Source organism: Uloborus diversus, chromosome 5, assembly GCF_026930045.1.
Source record: "Uloborus diversus isolate 005 chromosome 5, Udiv.v.3.1, whole genome shotgun sequence".
In the NCBI taxonomy this organism is placed as follows: Eukaryota; Metazoa; Arthropoda; class Arachnida; order Araneae; family Uloboridae; genus Uloborus; species Uloborus diversus.
In genome coordinates this window covers 108,407,928-108,429,964 of record NC_072735.1, presented here as the reverse complement: position 1 = coordinate 108,429,964, position 22,037 = coordinate 108,407,928, and the positions used below count along the sequence as shown (strand labels likewise).

At 35.8% G+C, this 22,037-nt stretch overlaps 1 protein-coding gene across 1 annotated transcript in view; it reads right to left on the bottom strand.

Annotated features, from left to right (window-relative positions):
- LOC129222748 (band 4.1-like protein 5) overlaps positions 1-3,693 on the bottom strand; it is a 113,502-nt gene extending 109,809 nt beyond the window's left edge. The window contains exon 1 of the mRNA XM_054857279.1: positions 3,449-3,693. Within this exon, the coding sequence (XP_054713254.1) occupies positions 3,449-3,595 (147 nt within the window). The 5' untranslated portion in view covers positions 3,596-3,693. The remainder of the gene's footprint in view (positions 1-3,448) is intronic.
- Between the last annotated feature and the right edge of the window lie 18,344 nt (positions 3,694-22,037).

Below are 22,037 nucleotides of genomic sequence, written 5' to 3'. Positions count from 1 at the left end.
TGACTAATCTTTAACGTCTGTATAAATCTTTCTTTAAATTTCTATGCCAAGTTTGAATTTAAAAAGGGGAGGGGGGGAGCAGAAGAATGATCTTATAAAAAAGAAGAAATTTTTTATAATAAGAAACTTCTTAGGTACAATTTATATCTTTGAAGAAAGTAATAGATACTAAAATTTACTAGTCGTGAAAACGCATTTTATGGTCTTTCTTCGGTGACATCAGAGAAGAAACGGAGGAAGGGGAAGCGTGGGGGGAGGTGTCAGGGGTTCAGGGGTGGAGGATTGCTCCAAGAAAATTGTCGAAATTGGCGTATGAAAAATATTTTTAGTTAATCTTTAGTTGTGTTTGGTTGCAGGGACAAAGAGTCAAGTATATGGAGAAATTTTCGAAATTGACGTCAAATATCGCAGTTTTAGGAATTTTTTCGAGACTTTAGGTGAAAGTAATGTTGCAGTTCTTTCCTATAATTCTTTCAAAATTGAAATCAATTTGAAGCTATTTTTTAAGACCGTAGCTTAGGAAGGATCGGCGTTCTTCCCGAAAAATCTCCGAAACAGAAATTTTAAACCCGAAATTTTGGGTTACCTTTGTTGACGTTGCAAGAGGGAGGGAGATTCAATCGTCTCCCATCGAAAGATTTTGAAATATAATTTTAAAATGCAAATTTAGGCCGTCTTTGGTGACGGTAGGGGATCTGACGGCTATCCTCCGGTAATTTCTCGGCACTATTTTTTCAAGCACCCGTTTTTGACAAGATTTGAAAACAATAGGGAAACGTGAAAATATTCCGAACCAAAATATTCTTCGGAACTGAAATCCATTATAGGCTATTTTTGGGAAGGAAGGGTTTTGGAGCTCTTAAGCGGATATTTCTAAAATCGCAATTTTATATTATCTTTGGTGACGTTAACAAAACTGGGAAGCTTCTACGGCTCGGATATTTTTCAACATTAATATCTGAAAAATATAACTATAGACTTTTGTCCACCTCACCTCGACGATTGATGGATATGCCCTAGCACCGTAAAAAGTTACATATAAGCCTGGCAGTTCTCCTCCTGAATTCTTTAGAAAAATAAGTCCCAAAATCGGATTTTAAGCATTGTTTGATAACGATGGGACGAAGAGCGAGCGGGGGTTCAGTGTGCCCTCACGAACTGTGTTTTTGAAACTGAAGTCAATTTCAGGTTAGTTTAGGCGGGAAGCTGTAGCTCCACGGAACCGTCTAAAAACGAAATTTTCAGGTATAGTTATTGCGTTGGAGAAAAGGGGGATCCGGGGTCTTTCCCCAAAAGTTTTTGAAACTGATGTTTGAAAAACGCAATTTAGTTTGTTTTTCAATATGTTAAGTGAGAGGGGGTGGAATTAGGGGCTTCTCTAAAGATGCTAATTGAGACTGTCTTTGGTAGTAATGTTTGGGAATGGATTTTGGGGTCCTCCACCGCAAAAATTTCGAAAAATGCCAAGACAATTTTATATGACTTTTGATGATAGGAAGGGCTGTCGTCTGAAAACACGTTTTGGATTTCGGAGCCAACATTTTTAGGCTATGTTTGATTAAGGTAAGGTGGAAGAGATCAATCAGAGATTTAATTGGGTTTTTAAGATCGATGGTTCAACCAGCGAAATTTTCTGAAAGTAAAATCCTAGAAACGCCATTTTAAGCCTTCTTTAGTTTCGTCAAGGAGGTCATGGCATCCTTTTGGATCTTCGTTTTGGAGCTACATTTAAATTTGCTTCCCGGGGCAAGGGCCCTGTCCTCCTACCTGATCTGAAACCGGGCAGTTCATTCAAGATTTTAATCAGAAAAATTGTCTCATGGGAATCGCAATTTTCCACTTTCTCTCCACGCACCTCGATTGTTAAACACAGAGTTTGATACATAGTTTGTTGTTTGAAATGCTTGCGAGAGTATCTAATCAGCATAGCTTTTTTTTTTAAATAAATAAAATATGTCTTCATTGTTTAGGTTTATTAAAGCTTGGGGGGTAAACATTAGTGGCCGCCCTTGGTGCTCCTTTTAGACGGCACCATTTCATGCTTCAGAAGAGGGCATTTCCTCTCCCCTGTATCCATGCCTGATTACCGGTTCTGTCACAAAATTTGCAACCAAATGAAGCATGTTGTTAAGAGTAGAATTAATGGACAATGAACCAACACAATGTTCCCTAACATTCTATTTTTCTTAAACTATGTTATGCTGTCGGGAAATCGACACATACTTTGACAATTGAACATTTAAAAATCAGCATATTTCTTCTACTTATTATAAGTTATCTTGTGAGAAATTCTTGAGGAATTTTGCTTGATTATAAAAATTATATGAAGCGGCCTGCGGCCGCCCCTTGTTTTTGCCGCCCTTGTGCGGCGCACACTCTGCACACCTGCTAGGATCGGCCCTGCTTACACTAAAAAGAAATGAATTATTAAATTTATATTTTATTTTAAGTGAGTTGGCATTTTAGCTAAACAAGAGACATTTTTTATTTACACAAAGGTCTTCAAAAGTTGACAAATTTTTGTTTGTTAACAAAACTTGAAAGTAAAGATTCAACACCATTTAAAGTTCAAAAAGTTTTTTTAAGTTTCAAGATTACCCTACACTTTGTTCCAAAGTGCATAGTATGACATCAACGTGTTTCTAACGCCTATTGAAGAAGGCAAATTTGGCAATCTGATTCCCATAACTTCCAATGCCGGTTAATACTTTTCTTCGTGCGACATATAACTTTGGAATGAATTATTTTTGTTGCAATTTTTGACATTTTCAAACTGCATTTTTCAATTTTTAACACAAGCTCTCCAAAATCTTGATTTTATAAAATTGAAATAATGGTTTTAAAATATTTTGATACTATAACATTTCTGTTCTTCCACACTTGACTCTAAAAAGAAGCTAATTTTATAAGTCGCAGTTACTGTATCAACACATGGGTGTTAGATTTATGCAGAACATTAATATTGTTAGCAGGTTCCGTAAGAGTAAATAGACTTGAAAACGTTTCTATAAGATACATATTTTAAATATAATAGCAATATCCTTCAAAGGATTTTGTTGATACTTTCTTAAAAAATAAAAATTGCTTCATTTCAATCATTTATTTGTTTTTTTAATATTAGCAGAAGCTAATTTGTTCTTGTACAAAAAACAACATGTTATTTTCATCAGAAAAAAAAATTTAATGGAGTTTTTCAATAACCAAATAGATGTAATTAATGAATATTTGTAATGTCAAACGATAAAAGTTTCATTTGAAACCAGCATGTTTTTTAATAACAGGTTTCGTGTTAAGTTTTGATCATGATAGGACTTTTGAGCTCATAAGTGAGATAAATTTTGCTGTTTAATGGAAAAACTTTTAAGAATCAAACTTTACAGTATATACGTTCAGAAAGATTTTTACTTATTCAAACGTTTCGACACAATAAGAAAGTGAAAGGACTTACCGAAACTTCAACATTCAAAACAGAGCCGTCCAATAAGACAATTTTGCAAGGTATTACGTTTTTATTATATTTTGCACATTCATCCAATTCTGTCCTTCGAAAGCTTTGAGAACCTTTTCCGAATCGTTTGCTGAAAAATCGAAGCATTTTTCGTCCACAAGAACTGTAGGAAAGACAATTCAATTATTATACTTTATAACATCATGTATCTAAAAGTTAACACAACTTGCATCACACGACCTACATCGAAGACAGCTAATGAGCTTCTGCTACAAAATTTTACTTTTCAAAACTTCTGTGAGACGATTGGCATTAAAGTATATTCAGTCTTATTGCTCCGCTGAAGAGAAGAGTTACAGAATGCTGGTCTCTCCTCTTCAAGTAATGTATTTTGCAAAGCTCAATAAGCTAAAATCACGAGTGTTCTATTTATGTGCGCGTATGTGTTAATGGATGCATACAAATACATTACTACACGTTCAATAAGTCAACAATTAGGACCATTAACAGTTACTTTTGTTACTTATGGTCACACGGTTACATTCTTGCTTATATCAAAGCTTTTTCCTACTATCACGTGGTTTTTAGAAGAGAGTTCGTGTCCTATGTCAGATTAAGGGTGCATTCGAAAACAAGGATCGGTCGCCTCGGTGCCACCGCAAGCGTTCGGAAACGCTTGCGCTCGAACCGGTGACGTCACTTAACCACGTTCGGAAACGCTGCGGTCGTTTTCTGGCGGTCGACTTGGTAGCAACCTGTCGTACCGCAGTCTGGAAGCGATTAGCTAGGTCACATACGTCACAAAGTCTGTGTTGGCCAATCCGGTCGTGTTTCATGTTTTGATCGTAACGCACGTGACTTTCCCCCATCACGAAAGTTATGCTTTGATTGGAGCGTCGTTTGCTGCTGAACTAGAACTACCGCGGTGTAACCACGAGCGTTCGGAAACACAGCTGTTCTACCAGGCTTCCTAGAGAAATTCCAAATACATCATAACCACACCGGTCTAACCACGCGGTGTAACCGGTGGATCGTTTCCGAACGCAGCCCAAATGATTGACAGAGACAGAGGAGGCGGTTGGGACTAAAAAGGGGGGGGGGTGGCAAAAAAAACTAAAAACATAGGATTTTTATTGGCAGCAAAAAAAAAGAAAAAAAAAGAGAAAAAGTGCAAAATTTTATTAAGGCTGGTTATAAGAGCATATGAGTGGTAATTGATGCAAATCTAACAGCTTAACTCACGTTTCTCTTAAGATTTTGATGAATTATGAACTTTCCCCGAAGAAACACTTACTCATGAACTATACTTGCATTATTTACCCCAAAGTAATTTGAGATGTCACAAACACTCGGTAATAATTTCATTAAGCAAGTATGGCTTACTTAAGTAAAACAATTGATTTGCTAATAAAGTGAAACCTGTGTAAGTTGACCACTCGCGGTGCAGTACTTTGGTGGTCAACTTAGACAGGTGGTCAACTTATAAAGGGCGGTAAGGATCTTTTTTATTTTTTGTCATTTCTTGCACCATGTATTCATTTTTTGACGAATTCACCCTTACTCTTTCTGTTCAACTCACTTTCATTGTTTAACATTATGAAACACTAATTGAAAATACTATTCAAGTATTTTTGTCATTTTTTAAATTGTTTTCAACCATATTAGACACTGATTCTAGAAATTCCATGTGTGCCCCGCAAATTTTCTCTGACTTTCTCCCTTTTCAATTAATTTTCATATTTCATACTTTTTATTAATCTCAAGTTCAGTTAACTTTCTTTTTGAAGCCTTTTTATTTAAAACTTATAGCAAAGAGAGCAACAAGCTCGACTCTCCCAGTTAATAAAGGCAAAATTAAAATGTCCTATCTCTTAATCCCTTGCACCAGAAATATGTAACTTTACTCTTTAGCAGGCCCAGATCTGCATACCCGCAGTGCGGGGGCCACGTCCTTAAGGGGGGCTAACGGCCTTAGAAATTGAAAAAAACTAGCATTAAGACATGTTAACTTTACAAATAGACAGTGCTGGCTACTATAAGGAAAGGCCCTACATATTTTGTTGCAGGGGGCCCAAAATTTATAGATCCGGACATGCTCTTTAGCACAGTTCTAGTGTTGCCACAACATATTGCAACTGAAAGAAAAGACTTTGTACTTTTGTACTGACACCTATTTTCCTTGAACAGAGAGTAGGCTATCTTAAATAGAACAACGAATGAAAAACAGGTTTGGAGAATAAAGAGCAGTATAAGCTTTATGCTGCGGTTTTAAACAGATATACCAAGTAAAACAAATAATTATGATCGCAAAATTTTGACATTTCTGTTTTTTAAATAATTTTTAGTTTTGGTTTCGAATTAAAAAATACAATAAAAAACTGAACTATAAAAAGTGGGGCCCCTCCCCTTCCACTCCTCCCGTATTGCCTGCATTGATAACTGATACATGTTTTTCCTTGCCAGAAATTAAAGACTCTTATATTAAAGGCCCAAATTCCGAGATTCGTCAACTAAAATACTCCAAAATTCCGGGGTAATGCTGGATAAGTTTTACTTTTCATTGACACTGTTTTGCATGAAATGATGCTTGTTGCAGGAAAGAATGAAGGAAACTTCTTGGTTTCATTTTGCGCGTTTAGAGTGCGTTGGAATAAAAAATAGGTTCATGGGGGGAGGGGATGCCCTCCCCCCCATTCTTACTTTGAGTGACCAAAAATAGCTTAAAGCTGCATCTTTGGGACTTATATGTCGAAAAAATTGCCCCAGAGTCTCTAATTGTGCCCAAAAATGAAGCTTGTAACCCTTTGACAACGCCCTTTCCAGTGGTGGCCCTCTCTAATACCAGAATCTGGATCCGGGCTTGTTTATTTTCTCACGAGTAATACCACAAAACGTCGCTTATTATATGAATCATGCTCGAGCAGGGGCGGACTGGATCCTCCAAGAGGGCGCAATCAGTTTTGACCACCAGAGGACGCAAAAAAGGAGAAAAACGAAGGCGCAAATGAAGTGGAATAAATTTTAAAAAAAATTGAATTCTTAACATTGTGAATTCAAATTATGTTTTTCACAATCACAACAGTTTGTGTCTGTATACAGGCGCGCGTGTGTGTAGACGTGAATGTGTCTAGGCATGTGGACACGTGTGTGTATGTATGTGTGAGTACGTATGGGGTGTGCATGTGTAGGGCATAGACTTAACCACCCAGGTTTGGTCCCGCTAGCGGAGGCTGGTTGCTGGTGGACAGTGGAGTTCGCAAGCAATTTGTAATTATGGCGACGAAAAATTGTCTTCTTAATCAGGCGAAAAGAAAACGTGCTGGAACACAAGTTTGAGGAACTAAAAAAAAAAGAAAAATAAAACAAAAATGCACACGTTCCAGGGGCAAAAAAAAAAAAAAAAGAACACTGTAGGTACACAGGCTTGAGAGAACAAAAAAAAAAAAAAGAGGGTTCACAGGTTTAAGATGCAGTAAGAAACGAAGGCACACAGGTTCGAGAGAGCAAAAAAAAAAAAAAAAAAGTAAAAAAAAAAACGAAGGCGCATAGGTTGGAGGGCTCAAAAAAAGATAAATAAAAACAAAGGCACGCAGGTTTGAGGGCACAAAAAAAAAAAAAAAAAAAAAAAAAAAGAAAGAAAGAAAGAAAACGAAGACACTCCATGTTTGATTGCGGGGGAAAAAAAACACGAAGGAGCTGAGGTTTAAGCGTGCAAAACAACCGAGGGTGCATAGATTTTAAGAGCGCAAAAAAGACATAAACAAAGTCGCACAGGTTTGAGGGCGCAAAAGAAAAAAAAAGAAAGTTTGAGGACAAGAAAAAAAGGAAATAAAACAGAATGAAAAAAAAAGGTTCGAAGACGCACAAAAAAAATTATTTAAACAATTAAAATAAAAATAACAGAAGGCGCACAAGTTCGAGGGAGAGAAAAAAAAACAAACAAACAAAGTCGCACAGAGTCGAGGGTACACGGGCCATTCCCCCTGCGTTCGAGTGAAACTTTCTGCAATAAAGTAATAAAGCATAAACTTTGGACAACTGAACTTAATAAGTAAAAATTGGGAAGTTGGGACCTCCGTGGCTCTGTAGCTTTACACTCCAGGGTCCCCCGTACACACCACTATTTGTGGTTTGACCAGTTGAATGGGACCCTGAACACTGCTCTGATTTTTTATTTCAGACCAGAAGCCGATCAATCCCTGGTCCAGCACCCCCAGAGGCAGGGGTGCCCGTCCCCACCAAGTTCAATGGCACAAATTTTTTAAAAATATTTTTATTTATTTGTTTATTTTTTATTATTATTATTATTATTATTTTATTAGAAAAGTTCTGTGCTACGCCAATGACACACACATACACAAACTAAATAAATGAAATAAAATATAAACAAAATAAAATAAAATGACCAATTAATAAATTTTAAATTCCCCCTCTTCCACGTCCAAAGAAAATTTTCAATGGCGCAACTTGCGCCATAATAACTCCCTGTGGGCACCCTGCCAAGAGGTATCGTTTAACTTTGGAAGACTTTGTGACCACGAGACGAGACGCCTGATTTTAAATTTTGATTGTAAAAAGTGAACTAAAAAGCTTTCGGATGAGCATTCTAGTTCATTTCAACGGCAATTTTTTTTCAAAAACATCCGGGAATCTGACGGTTGATCAGAGATACAAAGCTAATTTTTTCGTGCTTTAAAGTGCAAATAAAAAGGAATTTGCAGAAATTCATTGGGAAATTGTTGGTGCTGCCATCTATTATTGGGTAGTTTTTTTATTTTTCAAGTTAAAATTCAAATTATTTTGAAGTTTTCCCTGTTCAACAGTTCAAATATACGCTGACGCTCATTGTCGAAACTCGTTAAAAAATCTGTGCAACAAAGGTTGTTTAAGCCATAAATTTTAAATAACAATTTCGCTGGAGTTTAAAGATTTTTTTTTTTAATTTGCTTTTTACGACACACAAAGTACTTAATGTTTGTATTAACAAATAGATAAACAGAAAAAAAATTGAATGAAATTTTTTAGGCATTAAGTACTAGACCAACAACGTATATTTTATAATTTTTACCTGCTTTTAGAATTTGTTGTTAAACAACATAATGGAACGGGGCAGATTGGAGGGTCGTTAGAAGACACACGTCAGAGCATAATTTTTGCTTCGTATAAAACTACAGTTAAAAATTAAATCATTACAAAAATGTTAATAGTGTCAATGCATTCCAAAATTGTGTTCAGTATTGTAAAACTTTTGTGATTACTGCTAAGAACTGAGCAAATTTATTCAACATCAAAATAAAACTCGGCAAAAACTAGTGTCGGATCGATTAGCACTTTGACCGAGTAGCCGAATTACTAAGGACACTTTTTACTCGGTGGAGTACTATGTTACCGAGTACCAAGTATCAGTCATGTCTAAAACAAAAACTACTTGCATACATGTGAAGGATTTCACTTATTGGAATTTCAATGGGGGTTTTGAGTAGGCATAGCTCAAAGCAGACGTCCCAGTTTCTCCGGGACAGTCCCGGTTTTCAGACAAAATCCCAATCTTCAGGCCAGTTTACTTCACGTCCCGGTGAAACATAAATTTGATGATAGATGACCAAAAAAGTTTAAAAATAATTATTTGTAAAGGGGTATTTAGGATAATTACTTTTTGATTTGCAACTTTAACATGTAAAACCAATATCGGATTATCTCGTGAAGAGTTTATAACAAGATTAAAACTAAAAAAAAAACTTTCGAAAAAGTTCTAGCCAATGAAAAATACATGTAAATTATTTTTCAAAAACTTTTGTTCCTCACTTAAAGGGTTTTTTCTTACTTAAGATGTTTATAAAATTACCATGTAAAAATAAAATGTTTCAATTTATCTGATTTTTTTTTATAGCATTGTTAAGGAACACAACACGCTATGAATAAATGACAGAACCTCTAAAACTCTAAAAACCATCCAAGGGTATGTAGTGTGTACCCTTTCAAATATTCTCGACAATGCTGGGGGGGGGGGGGTGTCAGTTGAGCAATAAGGGGGGAGGAGTAACTGACGTCTCTGAATTTTGAAAACAAAATTCAATTACGCATTTTTGCTTGTATTTTGATACTTTTTCTTCCCACAAAATGCATTTATTTCATACTCCTTTGCCCCCAACCCCATCTGGAGAACTTAGAAATGAAGGGCCTGGTGGAGGGGGGAGGGGGCATTCTGATGTTTTGGTTCTTGGTTGAACATTTTTGGCAAGACTATATAAATAAGCCTAGTCTTTAATAATCTTGTGAATTGACTTCAATTTGAAAGGATATAAATATTTTAAGTTAAAAAATTCGAAATACAGTAAAATTTTTAGAATGTGTGGGCGGGGGGGGGGGAATGCTATTAATCGAGATTAATTTTAATCTAATTTGTGATTCAACAAAACGTTAATTGTTATGAAATATAATTTGATCTAAAAAATGTAAACATACTTTATTTTTATTATTATTATTTTATTTATTTATTTATTTTGTTTGCAAACTGATGGTTGAAGTAATGACATTTTATTTATTTATTTATTTTTTCTATTTTGTATAAATATACACTTGAATATAATGTTGCAACATTTTTCATGTGTCGATACTTTTCTCATTCAGTATAGTATTTCTAATTAACCTTATAATTATTATAAAGAGTAAAAGTCTTGGATCAAATGGCTCAAAATAATTTAAAAATAAATTTTAGTTAAAGACCACAAGCTGCTACCTAATATTTTTAAATTTTCATTTCTAGTTGACGTAATGGAATTTTACTAACAATAATATGAAAAATGGCTCAATGAAATTGGATGAAGCTTTGAATTTATTTTGGGAAAATTAAGAAATTTGAGAAAAATAAATCATCTCTTAGAAATAAACTAGTAACTATTTCTAAAGCCGAAATTATAAGAGAGAATATATGATGGAGAAATTGGTAGTGCTAAAAACAATCATTATAATTATTAATCGGTTTTGCCGATTAATCGGATGATTATCAACAGCCGATTAATCGGTAATCGGCCGATTTTCTTATCGGCGCATCTCTAATTTTTACACGACGTGCCTTTTGCGTAGTAGAGTGCTCATAAAAACTTTTTATCCCCGAAATTCTTAGCATTTGCATGGATTAATAAAAATACTTTTATTTCTGACTCATGATTCTTTATTTTTGCTCATTGTTAGTCAAAAGTTGAAGTAAATATTTAACCCGTTGCCATAGGACAGAAAGAAATTCGGTCTTTTCACTTATCAAATATCTAAAAATGCTGCTTCCGATTTTATTTCTTCGAGGCTTAAATGAAAAGAATAATTTCTGACAAATTAATTTATGCATTTTAGCCTACTCTTAAGCAAGAACTGAAATAAATATGACACTCTTTGCTTAAGGACAATTCGCAACTCCAGAGCTCGAACATGCTACTTTGCGGTGATTAACTATACTAAAGAAAAAGGTAAAACATTCCATTCCACTTGTTTTCTTTGGGGTAAGTTACAAGCTTCATACAGTATGTGGTGCAATGTAATTTCAGAAGAATAGAAAAGAAAGTTTCCCTCAAACATGATGAAAAATTACTGTCATTCACTAAGCGTCAAAGCAAGTTATGAATTACGGCATTTCTTTGTTTTACCTTTTTCGTCCGCCGTTAAACAGTAGCTGCAGCGTCCCCTATAGTTTATTGGAATTGCGAATAAGAAACTCATTCCTTTTGATCATTTGGTGTCCTTTGGGCTATGGTAGAAACGACGAATGTATGGCAAAATCTTACTATATGAGGCAGTGAGAAGCAAAGGGATGTAAGTGACAAAATAAAAAATTTGGAGACAACCAGTGCTAATGGTAGGTGAACCTCTCCTCTACCTTGGAGCAAGAGATAGTACCAGTAGCTCTGATAGGGGTTGTTGTATAACATGATTTAGAAAAAAAGTTCTATGAAAGCCTACATAGGACTTGATCTTCAAACGCGATTTACTCAATTTTACGTGTCGAGATTTTCTTAACCGCTATATGAAATATAATTATATTTTATGAGTGGAGCAGTAGTAAATGATTGCACACTACAAATTTGTATTTGAATGCTTTTTTTTTTTTTTTTTTTTGAAAAATTAATGATTCTCTGCCTTTATTCATAAATGTGAAAATAATTATTTTTTATTGTTACTCGGTGTTAGTCGAGTATATGTCAACATTTGGCTGATTAGCACCAAGCGGTACGACAACGTGCTACTGAATCTGCTTCCTGAACAAAAAAACAAAATCTTCTTTAATATTGCAGTTTTACGACAATGCCACTCCGCATCATTTAAAACTATGAAAAATTAATTTAAAAAATTATTCCTTTTACTAGGTATTGGCGGAATACTCCGCCATTTATTAAGTGAAGAAAGGAAAAAAACCCCGTGCGTTTTGCTATGCTATGAGCTATGCGAATCTTTTGAAAAATTTCCCTCGGGCAATGAAGAACATTTTTCAGATCAAATCCAATGCTGTCGAACAACTTTTCCACCTGCCATCGTGCACTCATCCCTAATGATTCAATAACGATATGAAATTATGCCGATAATGAACGCTTATTTTCGAGGTAGTCGGTAAAGTGGTCTGTTAGTTACCCAGTTGCAAGTGCAGAAAGATTTTCGAGTTAACGCATCGATTGATTTTTCTTTCTTTCTTTTTTTTTGTGCGTGCGTGTGTGTGTGTGTGTGTGTGTGTGTGTGTGTTTGGAGGGAGGAGGACGGTATGTGTATATATATATATATGTGTGTGTGTGTGTGTGTGTGTGCGCGCGTCAATGATGATAAAAACAACGCGAAACTGTTTCATGTGATAATCGAAAAATAGTTTTGAAACACGTGAAATCCTCTAAACAAAATAAAATATGAATTTTCAGTGTTAAACTTTTAAGCACGCTCCAAGAACAAGAAGAACAGGGCTGTGGAGTTAGAGCCGGAGTCGGACTGATTTTGTCATAAAGGAGTCGGAGTCGGGAACGAAGGTGCAAAATAGCAAGAGTCGGAGTAACTCATTTTTCCACTTAGTCCATCACAACTCTGCCAGTGCTTGCCTAGTCGGAGTCGGACTAATTTTGTGGAAAAAGAGTCGGAGTCGAAGGCTCTCTCGAAAATGTTTGGTGTCGGAGTCAGCCATTTTCCCTTCAATTCCACAGCCCCGCCCAAGATAAAACAGAACGTAAAAATAAAAAAAAATTAGATACAGAAAGGAACACTTACCTTGATACATACTTCCAATTACAAAAATGTTCAAAATCAGATGCAGAGTTGAGATATTGAAAGTTTGAAGCAAAAATAAAAATGAGTCAAAAAAAAAAGACAAAATTTAACTTTTTATACGGGCCCTAGGTTTTCTAACTTATATTTAAAGAAATAATCTCCATTGAAAACTATTACTGACACAAAAAACTTAACATTTGTGCTACCAAAACTCAAGGAGATATTCCAGTTCAAAGTTTTAAGGGATCATACAGAAGATGAGATAGGAACTTTTCGCCCTTTCAGAAGAATAACGGGTCGTGAAAGTAAGAAAAACAAAGAATTAATATTTTTCATTGCTATTCAAAATAAATGCAAATTTTGTACCGTGATGCGCAAAAACAAATTACAAAAACTTTAACAATTTGAAAAATCACACTCTATGCTCACATATAATTTCAAACACTTGTTAACTGCTATATTTTATCACAAAATGTGTTCTTAACGGCGAGTGAAAAGTGGTGTAAGTCACAAAACGCTGCGTTTCATAACTCAGTGAATATTAGTCGTACTAATTTCAAAATCTGTATGTTGGAATTGTTTTTCAAGAGATATTATTTCCCTAAATATCAGTTTGGAGACCTAAGGTCCGTATAAAAAGTTAAATTTTGTATTTTTTGACTTATTCTTATTTTCACTTCAAACTTTCACTATCCTTTCAATAAACCTTCAACGAACGGTTGTGAAAATAAAGGTCTTGCAGGGCCTGAGTCGGTTACAAAGTCTTAGCTTACTATTTTTATTCTAGGCAGAAAAGAAAGGCGTTAAAAAAAAAAAATACACATTGTTTGAAGAAGAAATTATTTGTATGTATTCGCTCTCACATCCACATCGTTTCATCAATCGGTGGAATATCCTTGTTCAGTCGCTCGAGCAAGAAGTAGGTCAATCGTGAACGGGTTTCTTGCCCTGCTACGCTCATTATCCATGCACCTACAATCGCTTATTCCACATAGCATTAAGTTCGTCAGGGGAAAATCTAAATAGAAAATTTACTACTGACTACCAGGTGAGAACCATACTTTTTTTAATATATTTTTATGCTTATAAGTCTTTTTTGTTCATAAATCTTCTAAATCCATATGCTAATTTTCAGAAGATCCGCTTGTCTGAGTCTTTTTCCAATCAATGTCACATATAATGCACGACGGTAGAGCAACACAGAAGTCGTCTCAGAAGTCAACCGCTATCAGTTAGCTTGATCTCTATCAAAGGTGCCTGCACCCCTAAGAGCAAAGCGCACCCCCCCCCGTCCTAAATATCGTGAAGACTCCACAAAAGTAATAGCTCTCCCCCCCCCCCATTAGAAAAATACTCCTCACTCTCCTCCCAAAAATTTCAATGTCGCAGCCTGCGCCATGACCCCGCTCCCCTAGGTGGGCACTCCTGTCTCTATCATTGTGCTCTCTGCAGGGATAGTATTGATGTGACATAACGGATTGAAAGTTGAATTCGTGAAAAGTTAAGGTGAAAATTTTCGAGCTTCGCGGGGAATTTACGCATTTTTCGAGGTGTGCCGAATTAATATTGATAATTTTTGGAAAATGCCTGTCTATTTGTCAATCTGTCTCTTGTGAAGGCATATGTGTACTCTCATGTGAATTGCTGCTGATTAGTTTTTGACACTGATCTTTTCAGGAGAAGGAGGAATTGCAATTAAATGTTTGCTTTGATAAGTCTGAGTGCTGATTCTCAAGAAGATTTTCTATTCTATTCAGAGTCACAACTGACTTCAACTGTATTTATGTCGAGGACTGCATACAAAGTGCCTTGCCTCCATTATTTTATATACCGATAGATGGCAGCACCATCACCGGATCGAACAGTTAATGAGAATTTAGAACTAGTCCAAGAGCTAATAGCTACCTGGTGCTAGCACCCCCCAGAGGTATCGTTTCACTTGGAGGACATTGAGACCACGAGCATATTTAACGTCGCCCAGTCCCCTTTAATGACGACGGTGGGAGAAGATTTTCAGTAATTCATTCGAAAATTGGTCATTAGGTATACCTCAGAAAGTACAAGTGCTGATTCGGTTCTCGCGCCAATAGCTACAAGGGGAGCGAAGTAATTATATGTTTTTTTCTGGTTATTTGTGGCTGCTTTATCTCGAAAAGTAATGCAAGAATTTAGAAAAAATTTGGAATACACCTGTGAAGAAAAAGGTTGTCCTCAAAAAGTAATGAGGGGATTGACAAAAATGTTGTAAACATGAGAATGAACCTAAACGGAAGCGGGTGCTGATTCGAATACCAATTGTTCCAATATTTTAGAGGGTCCCTTTACACCCGGTCTCAGATAGGTTCGACTTTAACTAATACAGGCATTACGTTAAAACCGAATTGTTTGCATTCTTAAATGATTTTTGGTACTGGAAACGTACTTGCACATTTTAAGTATTGGTATTTGGTGCCAATCGAAAGAGCGAATTCTTCTGCCCATAATGGAGGTTTTTGGAACTTTTCAGCTAATTAGAACTTAAGTTCTAACCTGGGACGGATCCAGAAAGTATTCAAGGAGGGGGCGATTGACTTCAGATACTTACCCTTTTACAAATTTCCGAACCTCCACCTCCTAACATCATAAAAGATCGTCTCGTTTTTTTTTTTTTTCTTTTCCCCCCGGCGGTAAAGCAACACAGAAGTCGTCTCAGAAGGAATTACAACCGCTATCAGTTAGCGTGCTCTCTATCAGAGGTGCCTGCACCCCTAAGAGCAAAGCGCACCCCCCCCCCCCCGTCCTAAATATCGTGAAGACCCCACAAAAATAATAACTCTCCCCCTCCCCCTACTGTGAATCCCATCCTTTAACCTTAACGTTATTGGTGTCCTATAATTGCTTTTTTTTTTTTTTTTTTTTTTTTTTTTTTTTTTTTTTTTTTACTTCAATTTAAAAAACTTTTTTTAAATTCAAAAACTTTTTCAGGGAAGAGTCCCCGAAAACCATCTAATGTCATCTAAGATTGTCTAAAATTTGAGGTTTTGGGATTTCGAAAAACTTCCGGTACAAAGTTCCGATCCCTATCACTAAAGTGTTAAGAGATGTGCTTCAATTGCGTTTTTAAGACAACAATTAGACAACTTGGAGCACATGCACCAGCAACGATAATTTTTATTTTTTTTAAAGGGCAATTCGATGATCATTTATCCATTGTTTTGACTTTTTTGTATAACCAGCTTTTCTTTCATCTTTCTTTCATCGGCATATTGGATGTGGGACTTAATCAAGAAAGGTTGAAAAGTACTCTCCTTTTCATGTGATTGATGGCGATTTTTTCAGAGCAGAAAATCTGAAAAAAAATTCAATGGTTTAAAATCAGATTTTTTCCCATTTTCTGTTTGCTCCCAAATAAATATTTGTAATTGATTTCAGTACGTAAGTAAGGCTTTAAAAAGATTTTCAATTTCCTCTCTGAATTCGGCTTTCGTGATTAAATATTAGTTGCGATGTGGAGAGTTTTTTTTTTTTTTTTTGACGTAAAATGGAATAGTTCGAACTGGAGACTGTCTGGGGTTTTATTTCCGGAGCAAATTCTATTTCTTCGTTTCTTCTGACATCTAGTTCAATCGCTTCCATTTCTTAATCACAGACGTAGATGATTAACAACATATACTCACTAAGTATGTAATACAATTGGAATTTTAATTATTGCCATGAATGTGTGCTCAATGTAATACAATTTTATCTCTTGCTATTCTACTGATATCTTTGCAAATTAACTTCTAATAATTGCTTTAAGTGTACACCTATTTTCATGTTATTCTCGCAGTACAAAAATTTTGATTGAATTCAGTTCAAATATGCTTTTTATTTTCATTTTTGAGCGCCTAAAAATGAGTTTTATTGTTTTAATACATTACAGGGCCGTATAAAGGGGGGGGGGGGCTCTTAGGGTTCAACCCCCACCCGAAAAGTTTAGTTTGACATTTAAATGTTCGTTTATATTTAAAAATTTCCAAAATAATTGTTCCAAAACTCAAACGTCTTTCATATATATATTAATTGCAAAAACGCTCATAATAGATAACCAGACGACTTGAACATTAGCACAAATAGCGCAAAGCTCCGCATGAAAGTTTTAAAACCCTCCCCAAAATTATTTTCTAGTTACGGCCTTTATACATTATGATTATTAATAGTACATAGTATGTTTTATTTTATCGATCACACGGCGTCGTTGCGGGATTGTTTTTCTACAAAGTAAATTTCCCTTTCATATAAAATTAATTGCGAGTCAGGATTCATTACTCATTGGACGATTTGTGGAAAATTTACAATACTAATAAGCGGGGAAATTTTCTCCATCAAGATTTGGTGAAACCTTTAATTTTATTTTTTGAGCTTAGTAGCCCCTCATTTAAGAATTATCTATGACTCCTTTATTTTCATTCCAATTTGACAAGCGTATTTTATCTTGATGCTTTAGTATCAGAACAGCATTATGGTTAATGTTTTTGAAGCTTATCAATTCTCTTCACTGAATAAATATTTACTTTTATGAATTTTATCATATCATTGCTTTTAGTTTTCGTTCGAAGACATTATAATAAAAGGATAACTTCCCGCCTTAACAGCAAAAGAAGGAACTTGGTTTCCTCTGCTTCGCGTTATCATGATGAGCGCTGTCACTTAAATATTTTGACTCGACTTGACACTGGAGATAAACTCGAAGAGCGGCCCTGATATTGCTCATTGCATTCTTCCCGAATGATGAAGTCCGAAAGAAAAATGAATATTTAACCTAATAAAAAGAGTTTTAAAAACTACACAAAACATTAAAATATAAAATGAATGAATTTTACAACTGAGGTGTTTAGTATCATAACCCGCGCAATCCATCTATATATATAATTCTCTTACGTGCCGGCAAATGAAGGGGTGAATTTCTAAACCTCTGTTGGCAACACTTCGCCGATAAATCATGTAAACAAACTTCTACGTTGTTTTGAAATCTTGAATCACAGAATACTCAACGAACTTTTTTTTTTTTTTTGAGATGAGTTTGAGTCGGGCTGTGGCCCATTTCAACCTTAATCAGCAAAGAAAAGCTCAAAGAAGGCAGGAACTCTTTCTGCCAATAAAGAGCACCACAAAATTCGCATTCTTCACACATTGCTCCACAATCATGTTCATCGGCAATGTTGTTTTGAACGCGTAGGCGCTTTGAGCGTCGTCTATTCTCTGCTTCAGTACGACAGTTCAGTTCAAAATGAATAACCGAGAAAGAATTTACTTTATTCCTTTTATTCTCAGCTGAAAGGTTTCGCCAAATTTGTTTAGGGTTATAGTAGTTTTAGTATTGTGCAAGCAAAGTAGCCTTGGCGAGTTTTCGCGTTTTTAGTTAAACCATTTTTTGTTCGTGACGTGGCAAGGATTCAGAATAACAACAAGAAGGACAAACGTTTGAGAAAATATGTTTGGTGCTCTCTGAGCCTGTTTTTAGTCATGGCCAGCTCTATGTGGCATTATCAAGAACAAGATCTTTTGAAGCAGTGTCAGTTGTGGCTCCCAAACGGGACATTTTTAATTGTGTATATGAGGAAGTTTTCTCAGATTAGAATATATAAGAGTGTAAATATGTAAATATATAAGAGTGTAAATAATGTAAATACATCCCTCGGGGGAGCCTGTAACCCCTAGAGGGCGCGTCCCCAGGTGGCGGATAGGGGAATGCCTTCATTGGTTTTCCAATGGGTGGTAGAAGGGAAATAAAATACCTTCCGCGGACCAACAGGTAGAAGTGCAATCTCTCCAAAGCAATGACAGACACTTTTGTATCTATAATGGTAAAGTTGTGCACATTGCCAAGGCAGTCATCTTACATACAGCAAAGTTAAACTGTCGAAAATCTGGCTAAAGCAGACAAATTAACATTATGAACGTAATTTTCATATTGGTTAAATGGATGGTGACCTAAATGCAATTACCAACTTTAATTTTTACGGAAAATTTTAGCTAGGCTAATGTATTGGCATACAGCGAGCGAGCGAAGCGAGCATGGATCGCGAAGCGATCCACAGGGAACTGCGTAAGCAGTTCCGGGGGTTGGCGAGCGATAGCGAGCAGGGGGCGATAGCCCCCTAGTTTTTAAAAACTTTACAAGGAGGAACAAAAAAACATTTCACGCTCTTCTTCTTCTTCTTTTTCGGCACTACAGTCTAGGATTTCATGCTCTGCCCACGTAATTTTCCCACAAGCAATTGATTTTTGTTTGAGTAATTTTAGGTATAAACCTAATTTTGTTATCTTAGCTCATCTATACTATTAATATAAAACTGTAGAGTTTGTTTGTTTGAACGTGCTAATATCAGAAACTACTGGTTCGATTTGAAAAATTCTTTTTGTGTTGAATAGTCCGTTCATTGAGGAAGGCTATAGGCTATATAACATCATGCTGTGACTAATAGGAATGGAGCAGCAATACAAAATGTTATGAAAAAAAGGCGAATTTACATTGTAATATAAAATGCTTAGAACGTAGAATATGCGTAACCACGGTGGCTCGACCTGAAAGTGCGGGCTTGGCAATCCAGTGGTCGTAGGTTCGAGTCAGCTATGAGGGAAATCTCGAGGACTTTCTCTTTCAGAGAAAGTCCTAAACGATGTTAAAGTAATTAACATTAGACAAAGGTGTGTGTGTATATATATATATATATATATATATATCTATATATATATATATATATGTATACATACATATATACATATATACCTTTGTCTAATTAATTGATAAATTAACTCATAATATATGAGGCTGAAGAATTTGTTTGAACGCACTAATCTCAGAAACTACTGGTTCGAATCGAAAAATTCTTTTTGTGTTGAATAGTCCAGGGCTTCGCAACCGGTGTGCTGCGGCATACTGGTACGCCGCGACAAGGAACCCGGTGCGCCGCGGTGCTTTCGTAGTTATATAAAAAGAAAAAGCTTTGATGTATTTTATTTTAAAGTTACGACCGAATAGCGTTTGTATCGTTCTGTAACTTATCAAATCACTCTGTCGATCATGTGCAATAAGACATATCCAGCAAGGGGAGAGGCAAGATTTGCTGCCCAACCTCTTTTCAACTTCTTGTGATCCTATTACTTTCAGTTTTTGAAAACGGATTCTAATTTCCACGAAATCAACTAGTTATACAGAATTTTTCTAAATCTTTCGCAAAAGGGAGTATTGCCCCCTCCCCCAGGCAGGGATAGTACCCTTCCGCCCAGAAATGTTTATCCCAGCTTTAGTTTTTGTTTTCCTTTTTTCCAGTACCGATACTAATTTCATTGTATCGTAGTTTAGCAAAATAGAAGTTAAAAGAAAAGAAAAAAAAATCAAACTGCAAAAACAAAATCTAGAACGAATGAATATTTTCGGTTATTGCTGTATGAACACTTCTGAGAGTAAAGTGAAGACTTCAACTGTTTTTACTTTTACCTAGACTTGCCAGACGTCCCGGTTTGACCGGGACAGTTCCGGTTTTCAAACAAAATCCCGATGTACCGGCCGGTTCACTCACGTCCCGGAAGAAAAAATCTGATCACAAATTACCAAAAAGGTCTAAAAATAATTAATTTTGAAGGATTATTCAGGATAATTATTTTATCACTTGTAATATTGAGTTGTAAAATTAATACCAGATTAGCTATTGAGAATTTCTGCATCAAGATTAAAACCAAAAAAGACTTTCTAAAAAAAGTCCTATCAAATGAAAAATATATCTAAATATTGTTCAATTTTTTATTCCTCATTCAAAGTGTTTTCTCTAACTAAAATAAATTGTAAATATTTACATCTCGGAAGTGAAATGTTCAAATTTTTGCTATTTATGTCATTTCTTATCACCCCTGTTTTAGGTTCATAATTTGTTACCATTTATTCATAGCATTGAGAATAAACTGCCCTATAAAACGCTCCAAAAATCAGCCAGGGGCATGCACCCCTTTGAATACTAGCAACGCGGGGGGGGGGGGATTCCGGTGTCCCGGTTGAACATTTCAGAAATCTGCAAGCCTACTTTTGCCTGGTGCATACGTTGGCGCTAACGATTAAACATGTATTGCTTTTGAATTTTTTTTTTTTTTTTTTTTTTTTTGTTGATCTATAAAAAGCAAAAATCAGCAAAAAGAAGTATTTTTTTTCTTTTTTTTTTCAAACTTATGTTCGCTATTGGCTTTATTATTATTATTATTTATTCGACTTATTTTAGACACAAATTATTCACGCTCAATTCACTAGCAATGACATTCTGGCTTGTCTGCATACGCTCAGTGTGCGCAAAAACCTTTAATTACGAATGTGATATAAAAAAAATTATTGGTTAGAGAAGGCTCATCAGCTGCTAAATCTGCGACTGAATGTACTGATACAGATGGATCTCCAAGTAAAAAGGCTAATTCGCTGAGTAGGCTGACAGGGAAGGTTACCTGGCGTTCATTTTTTCGTGGATTGGAGATGTAAAATCACCAAGACCTGAATGTCTTACTTACAGGGAGAAACTTTCAAATGAAGCGATGGTCTGTAGCAAATTAAAATGTCATCTGTCTAATAAACATCCTTCTTACCTGGACAAAGACATCGGTTACTTCAAGCGATTGCAGGAAGAGAGCTCGAAACAAAGTTCTTTCATGAAAGGCAGCGCTAAAGTTTCTGAAAGGGCTCAGGTTAGCTATAATGTTGCACGGTCAATTGCCAAAACGAAAAATACACTCTCTGTCGGTGAAACGCTTATTTTACCAGCGTGCAAGGAAATTTTACGGGCCAAGATCCGGAGCAGAGAAGGAGGTGGTCCAAGTGCCATTTTCTGACGAAACTATCAGGAGACGAATTGATAGCATGTCGGATGACATAGAAGCAACATTGGTAGAGAAATTACGAGTAGCTTGAAAATTTGCATTTCAAGTTAATGAATTAACAGACATCGGAAGCTGTGCACAACTCACAGCCATTGTGCGCTTTGTTCATGAGGGACACATTAAAAACCATTATCTTTTCTGCAAAGAAGTTCCTCAACGAGCAAACGGTGATGAGATATTCCGCGTTATATATTAATATCTGAAAAGTAACAGGATCCAGTGGTAAAATTGCACAAGTGTTTGCACAAAGTTGCACAATGGAGCTGCTGCAATGACAGGACCTATCATAGAGTTCCTGTCGAATGTGAAAAATCGTAACCCAAGTGTTCAAACTATACACTGTTTCTCCATCGGGAAGCTCTCATGGCTTACCAGATGGGCTGAAGTCAGATTTGGCTGATGAAGTCGTGGAAAATCGAGAATTTCATAAAATCGAGGCCGCTTAATTATCGCCTTTTCTCTGTACTTTGTA